A 12,900-nucleotide genomic window follows, 5' to 3' on the forward strand; every position below is an offset into this window, starting at 1 on the left:
GCTAAGCAGCAATGTATGCAGAAAACTCTCATTGATTGTTGGAGAAAAAAAAAAAAATCTTGTGTACACTGACCTTTTTCTGTTCATTGTAAGTTTTGCTTATACAGTATTAATTCGTAACAGAAGTATGTAAATAAAACACTGGGTAAGATAAGTACACCATATTATTACAAATCAAACAGTTGGTTGCATCTGAAAAGCAAAAATGAAAGGAAGATCTGGCTAGCAGAATAACACAGGATGTGAATAAGAAGCTGTTATACAGAATCGTTAAGAATAGAAGAACTGGAACTGAATCTATCCACTCTGGAGAACTTCCTAACGGTGAGGTGACTAGGGATAAGACCAAAGGCACTTCGAAACTTTACGGAACTGTGATGGAAATGTCACTCCCTTAGGAGATGAACCTTATGATTTTGGCAACAGGAAGACCAATAGTTTGATATGGTTGGAAGTGGAGACAGCAGTATCTAAACTACTGGATTAGATGAATTTAGTGTGAGATGATCAAAGCACTCAGAGAGGTTGGACAACAGTGGAACGGAGTACTGAACAAAATTTGGAAAGAGAATGCAATACCCAATGATGGAAAGCAGGGAGGCATCATACCATTGTTTAAAAAAAGGTGATAGGAAGAAATGATGATGATGATGCTTGTTGTTTAAAGGGGCCTAACATCGAAGGTCATCGGCCCAGGAAGAAATGTACAAACTACAGAGGTGTAACTGTGCTGTCACATGGCCTCAAAATCTATGAATCCATCCTTCAGAGCAGGATTAGAAAATATGTTGAACGTACACGTGAGGAGAAAGATCAACTATAGACCTCATATTTGCCACCAGAATGCTCTACGAGAAGTATTGGGAGAAAGGTAAATCACTTATAACTGTTTTTCTGGACATCGAGAAAGCATATGAACATATACCATGCAGGCAGATATGGGAATGTTCAAGACATAAGAAAGTGCTCGATGACATCATAGCACGAGTACAACTAATAGTTGTGTCAAAGTCCAGGATGGAAAGTCAGGTTGGTTCGAAATGAAGAGTGGAGTCCAGCAAGGAAGTTATTTTTCACCACCCCTCTTCATAATCATAATGGATGAAGTTTTAAAAGCAGTTAAAAGAAAGGATCCAACAACTAATGCCCTGGCTTTTGCTAATGATGTAATGACGTGGAGCTTTTACAACCTTAGCTCTTAAAATCAACAAAAGCAAGACATGTGGCGAGTAGAAACTCTCCAGCTGTTCATCTAAGAATTGGAGAGAAGGAAATTGATATTGTAGACAACTTTCCGTACTTAGGTAGTGTTCTGCCCTAGATATCAAGAGATTAGCAACAGAATACAGAAAACTTCCACTTTCTATTACGCTGTATGTCAAATACTTTGGGATTAAACATTTCCGTTAGTTTCCAAGATCAGCTTGTACAAAATATTGACGTATGGTCTGGAAGCAGCAATACTTCCTGGATCAACAAAGAGTGGTCTTCAGACAACAGAAATGAAGTTCCTTCATTCTTAAAAAACAAAAAAGGATAAAATAAGGAATGTGGATATCTGACAGCATGGACTGGAGACCCTGGAAGGGAGAGATTGCAATGGTATGGTCACATGAATAGAATGGCTCCCTGTAGGATTCCTCGAGCATACTTTGACCACAGTGGTCCTTGGAAGAGACTAGGAGGAAGACCTTGTGTTGTTTGGGGGAAGCAGGACCTTGGCATCACATATATGAACAACATCTTTGGATGGGCAGGACAAACCGCATCCGGCTTGCTGGAGCAAAGAAATGATGGTGTCCATTATATGAATGTTTATGGTTGAATTATTTAAGCATAGGCCTACCTGCGTTAACCGGAAAAATTTGCAAGTCCCGTTCGATTACGCTTACTGAGTTATGAATTAATATTATTAATGTAAAAGCATGTACGTTAAATTTGAGTTTACGCCCTTTTAATAAATGTTAGAACTTATCTTAACACATTGCGGACCGGGTGCCCTTCACCACATGCACAGCCCTGTTCCCGGCCACTTTCTAAGTACCTCTAAGCTGAGTGCATGCATTCAAAAATAAACTGTCAGAACTTCACTAGCTTTTGAAGGATTACTGTGTATTTTTCTAGTGGCCTTCCTGAATAGTTGTTGAAATGCAGAGTATTTCCTGAAATCTATTTCGGCTCATAGTTTTCAGAAATACAGGTTTTTTTATTAGGGGATCGGTTGGCCAGTAATCTTCCAGACATGATTTCTTCACCTGCCCTATCAATATACACAGAACAATAATTTTTTAATTTTGCTGCTAGTGACATGAGTCCACTTTAGTGTTTTAGAGGATATGTTATGAGAATGTGAATACTGCTCATAGTATAAGTTTTTCTCTTCAGCTACATACTGAAAAAATTCCTCACCAAACATAAGTCCTGCTACTTGTCCTATGTTTTCAGATTAATTAGGCCATACCTTTATACCAGGAGCACCTTCAAAATCCTCTAGCCTAGGTTCACTGTTGTCCATAACCCAGTTGTCAGAAAACTCTGCATTATTTACAATATTTAGAATATTTACACTCGTAACACAATTATCAGACTCGTTCTTGAAGATACGACTATGTCCTCGTCATCACCTGAAACATTTCCGTTAGAAGATACTTTATCATCGAACTCTAAATATTCAGCATCACTTAGATATTCGGAGCCTGTATCACCACATAATTCGCGAGTAATTTCATCTTTGTGTAAACATGTGTGCTCCCTGGGCGCTGCCTTCTTGCATGGCTCTTCGAACTTTGTAAACATGTTGTCAAGAAATACAAAGAAAATCTATGATACGAAGAATACTCAAAAAGAAATGCGACTATCAATTTTGTAGAACCATACATAAGAGTTCTGTCACCCTTGACCTCCAAATAGTTCCCGTATATCTCAAAAGATAGCACTAAACTTCAGTCTGCTTCTAACACGAGATAACTCGGGACCGGTCCGTATTGTGTTAACAAAGCTTCCTGTCTCCTCATCCTAAAAGTGTGATTTGATAGAATCGGATCATGTCATGTCATTCTCTGTTATTTCTGAAAATGAGTTAAAGATCTAAATTTTTCAGGAGGCACTTTTAAAAATTTGCAGGATTTCTGAAATTCAAATTGTATTTCAGTGAGCCATAAATTGAAGTGACGTGCATTTCCAAAGGTAATAAAAGGAAGAAACGAGTTTTATTCTTATTTATTGAGCAAGTTCAGGGAACAAATCAGTCGGTTCACAATGACTAGAATTGACATTTGCATAAACTTTCATCCATGCAGTAGGAGAAGTTCCAATTTACGCTTTGGACAATTTCTAGTCATTGTAAGATCATTTTAATTGCTTCCTTGTCACAAATTCTTTGAATAATGTACACATTGTAAACTATGTAAATATCACCTGAAGCACACCTTTTTGGAAAAAAAAAATTAGCATAAGACCATTGTATTTAGTTTTAAGTTCCAATGTTTAATAGATTTAAAGACTTGACCTTAAGATTATTATTAGGCTGAAGATGCCCAAAACTATCCCGAAACATGTTCCTAATTTGTGTTTATAATTCATGTAGGATTTAATCACTACAGAATATAATTGTATTGAATAGGTGGACACAGCAAATTTTATTGTTGAAAGAATTTTACATATAGACCGATGTGAACGAACACAAACATAGCACGCAAGAACGAGAGATTGGCGTGACGATATACATGTTTCAATAAACATTGCTCATTCTTGTGCATTAATGAACGTCGATATTTCATTTGAAAGTGGCCAGTGAGCGAAGGACTTCCGGCCACTTGCATACAAAGCTGAAATGGTGGGATTTGAAAACAAATGTTTGAAGTTCACCAAAAAATAAGCTAAAATCAGGAGAAATAATAGAATAATCAGGAGGCGGGAAAAAAGTCTAAAATCCGGAGTCTCTTACCTAAATCGGGGAAGTTGGCAGGTATGAATTAATTATGACTATCTTTGTTTGATAATGTGTTTTAATTTTTTAATTGTTCAGTCGACTGGGTCCATTATCCTGTACCTTTCATTTCCTTATCTTAACTTTTCTTTGTCTAGCTTGATTTTTCTCAGCATTCTATGTTTTCATTCACTCACCGTATTTAAACAGCTGTAACACTCTCTCTCTCTCTGTGTTAGTTTCTTTTAATGTACGACTTCTAATAACTCAATTGAATGTTACCAGGGTGACCAATCAAGGGTTATTCGACACTTCCACTTCACAACGTGGCCCGACTTTGGAGTTCCGAGTCCACCGCAGACGCTGGTTCGCTTCGTTCGTGCATTCCGTGAGAGAGTTGGCCCGGACCAGAGGCCAATCGTAGTTCATTGCAGGTAAGTAGTGAGCCATGCAAAATGGCATCTTCATAAATGTGACGTTTTTTTCAATATGTAAATTGCTTCCTATGGCCTCAATTCAAATAGCTTATGTGTCGCTGACAATGTACTGGAGAGGGCAGCACTGTGTAATATAAACACGGAAGATCGTTCCTTTTGCGAGACAAGATGTATTATCTCTCTAAAGGGTATCTATGCTTTGTTTATGGGAGAAAAATTAACAATGGAGCCCACACAGAGCAGAGCTGCATTCCTATTTTATAAATGAGTGTTTTCAAACCTTGCTCCTAGTAACATGCATCTTATTATTTTGATTAATCATATTGCTGTTACGTTAATTCTTGTTTAACTTTGGTTCTGCAGTTCTTTAGTATTATTATTGGCCCTATTGATTATGGCTGATCGTTATGCGTCTTCCGCCCCAAACAGCATGAATGGGACGTGTGTTTGTTAGTATGTTTGTGACTATGCCATGGTGATAACTGAGTCTCTAATTGATTCCATTTATGTGCACTGCATCGTATGGTATTTCGCCATCAAATATATCTGTGCTCCCCGTGTCGACTGGAAGCTCCATTCTCGTCGTACGGGGCACGTGACATGCTGGTTTTGAGTACGGGATTCTTCCGATCTCGTTATATTGTATACTGCTGTCTGGTGTATGAGAGACCTGCAGTTCGTGACCAGGTGAGTCACCCTATATGGATTGGTGTTGGACTTTATTAATTGGAGCGATCGCTCGTATTGCCTGTCATGCTGGCATGTGTGCGTGAGTGAGGGGAGCAGCAAGATGATGTACCAGTCAATTCTATTTTCGTTTTTAATGTAGTTTCTGTACCTTATTTTTGTTCTCAGTACAGTATCACTTATTTTTGTCTTGGTCTCTGTCTCGGGCGCCTGCTAGCTCGTGAGGCAGCGATGTTTGTTTACTTTCATTCTTGTGGGTGATGTGTGTGCCTGTGTTTTCTCCTTTGATTTTAATACACTTCTTTGGCCCAGAGACATCCCTCTCTCTGGCGTGATATTGTCTTTCATATTTGTTTTACCTGCCTTTTCTTCTCCATGCTGCGGGGAGGTTTTTTTTCGTAGAGATATGGCTGTTGTTGTGTGGATAATGAGCAAAAAGAATATATATGCTTGAAAGAAGTCAATCTCGTAAAAAAAACCCGACCTAACTGGGCCGTGTGAGCTGTATTAATACCTGCACATGTTGAGGCAGCGAGCTTCTGATAATAGTTATCTGTATCTTGGAGTGTAATAGCGCCACGCTCGCGTTATAATGTTTCGACATCCATTGGATTGACGTCACTATTTTGCTTATCCGTTTCAAATTTACTTTACCAATAAACCCCCATTTAAGTTTTACTCAGATTTTATTGCTGTAGAATTAGATTGATATCCTTATTCATCAATAATGAGGGAAGTTTTCAGCTCAAGGCCGTGTTCTCCTGGCCTTTCCTAGTCTTGGTCCGCGCCTCATTTTTCCCCTACGTGCATATCATTTTACGTCTCCCGTCATCGGTAGGAAAGTAGGTGGTGCAGAAGCAAGTTATCTTGTCGTCGGTGTTGTACAAATAATGTTTATATCTGAAGTCTTCATTTAGATGAAAGGGTTTTCAGGCATTTCCTCTATAAAACCACAGTTTCTTCTTAGCCCTGACACTGGCTGAAAACACAGAGCATCCAGCATTGAGGAAAGACTGTGGGTCTCCCGGTTTATGCTTGTTATGGAATCCTCCCTACACTTGGTTTTGTTACCGATCCTTTTGTAATGAAACGACATCAAACATATTCAGTAGAAGTCTGCTATAGCGAGAATTCATAACAGCAAAAAATTTACTCGCTATAACGGATTATTGTTATATCTGATTTTTTGTAAAATTTGGCAAAATCCCCATGCACATTAAAAACAGTATGAAGCGGCAATCAGTTTGTTCAAAACTTGCATCTTCGTGGATAATATCCACTCTATGGCTTACTTGTTTGTTATTTTTCAAAATCTGATACTACTTGGAAGTGTATTCTGAAAAAATGATAGTACCGTATTTCTCCGAATCCAAGACTTTTTCCTTCGAAAAATTTTAATCAGTCTTAAAAAGTGCTTTGTAAACTCATATGAATGCCTTTTTTATATAGTACGCATTTTAGACTACTTTTAGACGCCGAACATTGGCTTTAGTTATGGCGTATTATTGTGCAGCTGCACAATTATTCTTTATTTCAGCGGGTTTAATAACAACTAACTTAATATTGGCATAATCTGGAAAAGAACCCGTTGAAAATTTGCCGGCAATACCTATTCCATGCGTCTCTAGAATACAATGATCCATCAGGAAAATATTCTTGCTTACTATAAAACTGTTACTTTCACTCAGTGTCAAATATAACTGGCTACCACTACACGCACATCTTGCTTGTCGACTTCGACCAACTTCAGTGGCTAGCGATGTATAGGCCTAATCGCGAACGTTGAAGGTCAACAAACTAGTTTATTGCGCTGCGGTATCGCAATTCCGCCCTTGCGGCTTTTGTGCACATACCTCACAATTTCATCTGTGACTCCTTTAAAGCGTCCATTTCGCGGGCCACTGAATGCATTTTTTGTGCAGTACCGGTACGCTTTTTAAAGTTATCCTTGTCTTCACACTAACGCTGAATATTGGCTTTAGTTAGGCCTATGCGATATTTTCTTGCAGCTACATGATTATTCTACATTTCCGAGTGTTTAATAACCATTCATTTAAAATTAGCATCATAATATCAACGAGCACCCGACGAAAATTTACCGGCAATACGTGTTCCATGTATCTTTACATTATGACGATCCATCACGAAAATATTCCTGCTATCTATAAAACTTAATTTTACTAAGCGTCAGGTACAGTAGACGTGTTATAACTCTGCTACTGAGTAGCCATGGCCTTTCTAAGAATACGAAGGCTCTCTTTTTTTTTTTTTTTTTTATGTCATTGTGTAGAGATTGTGTAGAGACTAATAGAATGTCATTCTCTCTTCACTATTTCCTGAGATCCAGTGATGGTACACATAGGCACTGTATACACTGTACAACTGGTTGCTGCGGCTAGCGATGCATAACAAACAGACGGTTGTATATCGTCAACGAGTTTTGTGTGCACGCGTGAGGGAGGGTGAAAAGTAGCAGTGTGTTTACTGCAGTAGTTACAGAGGCTGCAAATACAAACCGGACCTTGATTTTTCACATGAAATTCTAAGGAAAAAAATTGTCATATTGTATTCGGAGAAACACGGTATCACTCCACAGGCTTCTGTGGCAAACATTTCCGTTTTCTTCTTCAAACGGTGTCACCAAACCTAACCGTATATGTATCACGAAAACAAATTTCAAACGCACGTAGGGAAATGATAACCTCCTTGCTAAAATTTACATGGGAATAGCCATTCCGAAATTTAACAAACACAAGAAAATATAAACTATCCTCTAAAATCAGTGATATACTCTGCCATATCTAGAGGTGTATCACATTCTTACTTCATTTCAGTAGTTAACAACTGCTGTCGGCCACGTTATTTACGCATTTATTACGAAAACGTGTTATCCTCTTTCATTTCAAATTTCCTTTTGAGAACAGCAGTCGATGGGTATTACTAATCAACTCCAACATCGCCTTCATATGTTGACAAGAGATCTCGCAAATGCACATAGCGAGAAAACTATACCGTTACATGTTATAAACCTCATTTTAGGTCCGTATTGAAAATTTAACAGTTCAACAATGATAAAGGTGTTTTAATTTATTCCACCTATTCAATACTTATATTATCACGTATAGTTGTTACATAATTAAATTCTGTAACAACTATACGTGATAATATAAGTATTGAATAGGTGGAATAAATTAAAACACCTTTATCATTGTTGAACTGAAAACTATACCGTACCGAAAAAGATCTATCACATTTTATGGCAAACATTTCAGTTTTTCTTATTGAAACAGCGTCACCTAACGCAACTTAACCGTACTATATTTATCACGAATACATACGTATTTCTAGCACCAGTAGAAAATACCCTTCTCACTATAAATTTACTTGATAATAGCCTTTCTGAAATTTAACAGACACGAGAAAATAGAAATTCACAATCACTACTGATCTGCATTTAGGGTAGCCACCCAGGTGGCAGATTCCCTATCTGTTGTTTTCCTGGCTTTTTCTTAAATGATTGCAAAGAAATTGGAAATTTATTGAACATCTCCCTTGGTAAGTTATTCCAATCCCTAACTCCCCTTCCTATAAACGAATATTTGCACCAATTTGTCCTCTTGAATTCCTACTTTATTTTCATACTCTGATCTTTCCTACTTTTAAAGACACCATCCAAACTTATTCGTCTACTGATGTCCTCCCACGCCATCTCTCCACTGTCAGCTCAGAACATACCACTTAGTCGAGCAGCTCGTCTCCTTTCTCCCAAGTCTTCCCAGCCCAAACTTTGCAACATTTTTGTAACACTACTGTTTTGATCTCTGAAATCAATGATGCACGCTGCCATATCTTGAGGTGTATTCCATCCTTAATTAATTGCAGTATTTACCATCATAATTAAGAGATTGTTTTCTCAGTCTCAATTTTTAACAAGTTAACAACTGGTATCGGACTGTGTCGGGTGAGAGAACTCGCTAATGGACATAGTGAGGAAACGACACCGAAGGTGATCGATTGCATGCAACATAATCGCTGGGGTGCATAGATATTGCTAAGGGAAAAAAATCGCTCGTAATGACGGATGCATCAGTGATAGGGCTCTCGCTATAATGGAAGGATGATTCACAATTTAATATAGGAATTTTGAAGGGACTGGCAAAAATTGTTGTTATAGTGGGGCTCTACATTTCTGCAGAAGTACACTAAAGAAGAAGTTCCGTCAGAATCCACATTAAGAAAAAAGTATTTGAGTATCTTCTTTGAAGAGACCCTGCAGAGGATTCGAAGCAGAGTTGAAGAAAAGAAGATCTGGATCTCCATTGATGAAACTACAGATGCAATGGGACGTTACATGGTCAACGTCATCGTTGCAAAGCAAACTGACCTATCATCAGTATTTCTTTTGACGACAGAAGAGATGGAGAAAGCAAATGGTTCCGCAGTGGCACAGTTGTTCACAAATTCATTAATGTCTGGCTGGATGGAATACGGCATGATGTTGTCGTACTTTTTGTCACAGATGCGGCACCTTACGTGAAGTTTCGAATACCAAGAAAATCTTCCTAAAATCACCCTCCCGAACCCGGGTTTTTAATGATGTGGCACCAGAGCTCCTTTTACCTCCACAGCCAGTTCTCACCAGATGGGGAACCTGGATCTCAGCAGTCATATACAGCAACAATTTGGACAAGATACGTGAGGTACTTCATGCCATATCAGTAGATGAAGTTGCTTCAGTTCGCGAGGTAAAAACGTTGTTGGACCGTGAAGAGCTCCGCAATGATCTGGCATTTATAACAGCACATTATAGTGTGATACTGGAAGCAATCTTGAAATTGGAGAAAAGAGAAGATTCGCTGGCATCATCTGTGGCGATCTTTAAGATGCAGTACATTAACTGCTGCAAGGACCAGGAGAAAAAGGAAGCAGTGTTAGTGAAAAGTGTAAATGTGTTCTGAGTGCTAATGTGGGCATTAAAAAAATGCAAAATATTCGTGATGTTCTGAAAGGTGAAAATTCTGTTTTAACTGGCATGTGCCCTTCCGAAATAGCTTGTTTCAAATTTGCGCCAATCACTTCCGTGGAAGTAGAACGCTCCTTTTCCATGATGAAAAACTTTCTTTCTGACAAGCGTCTGTCTATGACAGTTGATACTTTGAAAAAGCACCTTGTTGTTGCTTCTAACTAGAGATGGGCACTATCGACTGATAACTATCGAACTAGTCGATAGTTTAAACTATCGTAATAGTCGACTACTTTAAAAAACAAGTCGACTGAATTCAGTCGCATTCTCGTCACGCATCTCTCCACGTTTCACTGTCCAGTGAGCACAAAACAAGTCGACTGAATTCAGTCGCATTCCCGCCACGGATCTCCACGTTTCACTGTCCAGTCAGCACAAAACAAGTCGAATGAATTCAGTCGCACTCAAGTCACAGCGACATGGAAGTGAATGGAACTATCGGTTTATGGTCACTTTGGATATGTAATATATAATTATGTTAACTTCATATGTACCTACGATATATGGCGATTCTCTCTTTTCGTTTATATGCTCTATTTCGTTGCATATTTGTTTATGTTAATCACATTAAGCCCTATTCATACATAAGGCATAACTATAATAATAATAATAATAATAATAATAATAATAATCTGAATAACTATAATAATAATCTAGAAAATACGGTAGTATTGTGTTTGGGTGTTCTCATATACAGTATATCTTGATTGTGTACTACAGCAACGCGTTTTACATATTATTATTGTTAGCATTGTTCGGGAATAGAGCCTCATTGTCGTGTTTCTACGTTTCACTGTCCATTTAGCACGAAGAAAGGCCATTCGTATGATGTTGGTTCGTATTAAGGGCATCTCTCCATCTATTCGCCCCGTGTACGAACGAGTGTGTAAATCGGATTTTAATGGGTGTCCATACAAGTGATTTCTAATTATTGGTAAATTGCGTTAAAATGAGTCGAATTCGCAAAAGTACGGCTCTCCACTTTTGATATGGAGAGTTTCGACTGGAAACATTCGAATGTTTTTCATGGACTGACAACTTGCGTTATATGAATACTTTCATTCGACTGTTCAGTCTTCTCGACAGGAAGTAATGAATACTTTTGTTCGACTGAAAACATTCGACTATTTAGTCGATAGTTCGAAGGGACTATCGCCCGACTAGTCGATAGCGGTTTTCAGTCGATAGTGCCCATCTCTACTTGTAACCAAGGAAAGTAAGAGTAAGTTTGCTAATTATGTGATAAATTGATAAAAAAGAAATGAATGAGTATTTAAAATACATATTTTCATTAATAATGAGTGAGATTCCTCTTTGCTTTCACTAATAAATAAATGCCTGTTTTAATTACTGTACTGCCCATTTTCAGTATTTCAAGTGCCTTTTTGCCTGCCTATTTTAACGAAAAATAAATGCCTAACTTCCGGGCTCTAATAATAACAAAGAGATGTTGTGCTATTGCCACTACAGCTTTTGACTAGTACAGCGTTTTAACACGGGCTGAGACCTGTACATGCACTGTCAGATTACACATGATAAACTTGTCAAACTTTATAATTTTCATGTTCTGTATTAATGGCAATATAATTATTGTAGATAAATGAGGTGATCCACCTAATCAGTACAATATAAAATGATACTTCAGTTTATTTTAATCATGGTACTAGTTTCGGCCTATTGAAAAACTAATTGGCCATACATATGATAAAAATAGATAGCACAGCACTTGAAAATAGTCTAATCTAATATTAAATATACACTAAAATAAGTCACAGTCTTGAAGATGTAACACAACACTTGAAAATTCTCATGGACTATTTGTATTCTTCAATTGAAGCTGAAAGTTAAAACTTTACTCAGGGAACATGCGCAAAGGATGCTGTGTTTTGACCAGTTTGACAAACTAACCCCGTGGCACTCCAGCCCTGAAGGGCCTCGGTCTACCAAGCGACCGCTGCTCAGCCCGAAAACCTGCACATTACGCAGTGTCGTGTGGTCAGCACGATGAATCCTCTCGGCCGTTATTCTTAGCTTTCTAGACCAAGGCTGCTGTCTCACCATCAGATAGCTCCTCAATTCTAATCACCTAGGCTGAGTGGACCCCAAACCAGTCCTCAGATCCAGGTAAAAATCCCTGACCTGGCCGGGAATCGATCCCGGGTCCTCCGGGGAACAGGCAGGCACGCTATCCCTACACCATGGGGCCGGCTTCATCATGACAAAAGGCGACTGTAATTAACTTCAATCAGAATTTATTTTTCTAAACCGCATATCTGACATCAGATTTGTAGTCAGCCTGATGAAATAGTAGGAGATGTGTGGGCTGTGTGCCTGCTACCTGATCTGAGATTCATCCTTCGCTTTCTTGTGCATTGTCGTGAAGGCTATTGTGAGCTCGATCGCATCCCGCTGCTGAGCTGGCAGTGCATCACACATTTTCGATCATCATGTGATGCAGCGTTGTCAGTAACATACAAAAGTAATCACTAACATGGTAATGCATACTGTATGAAATGAGTAATATTGCATATGTTGAAATAGACTGAGAAACTGCACAGTTCAAAAAAATTGGGGGAACATGTTTTTGAACGTATGCCATGCTCCACAAAACAATACCTCACACCCAGGTATATTACCAACTAAACCTTTATTCTTTACCGTTGAAGTATACAAAAGAACATCAATGGATTCACGTTCATTTTCAGAACACAAAGGGAAATGTCCAAATAGGGGCGAAAACAAATTGATAAGAGTCCTCCAGGGTGGATTTTTATCACAGTTGGAGAGCTTCAGTATGGTGTATGTCCACAAGCATTTATCACAGC

At 38.4% G+C, this 12,900-nt stretch overlaps 1 protein-coding gene across 1 annotated transcript in view; it reads left to right on the forward strand.

Moving 5' to 3' along the window:
• The window catches only part of Ptp10D (Protein tyrosine phosphatase 10D), a 398,723-nt gene that overhangs the window by 333,627 nt on the left and 52,196 nt on the right, over positions 1-12,900 (forward strand). Inside the window, exon 27 of the mRNA XM_067156405.2 lies at positions 4,214-4,362. Coding sequence (XP_067012506.2) covers positions 4,214-4,362 — 149 coding nt within the window. The remainder of the gene's footprint in view (positions 1-4,213; positions 4,363-12,900) is intronic.

This window comes from Anabrus simplex, chromosome 12 (assembly GCF_040414725.1).
Source record: "Anabrus simplex isolate iqAnaSimp1 chromosome 12, ASM4041472v1, whole genome shotgun sequence".
Taxonomy (NCBI): Eukaryota; Metazoa; Arthropoda; class Insecta; order Orthoptera; family Tettigoniidae; genus Anabrus; species Anabrus simplex.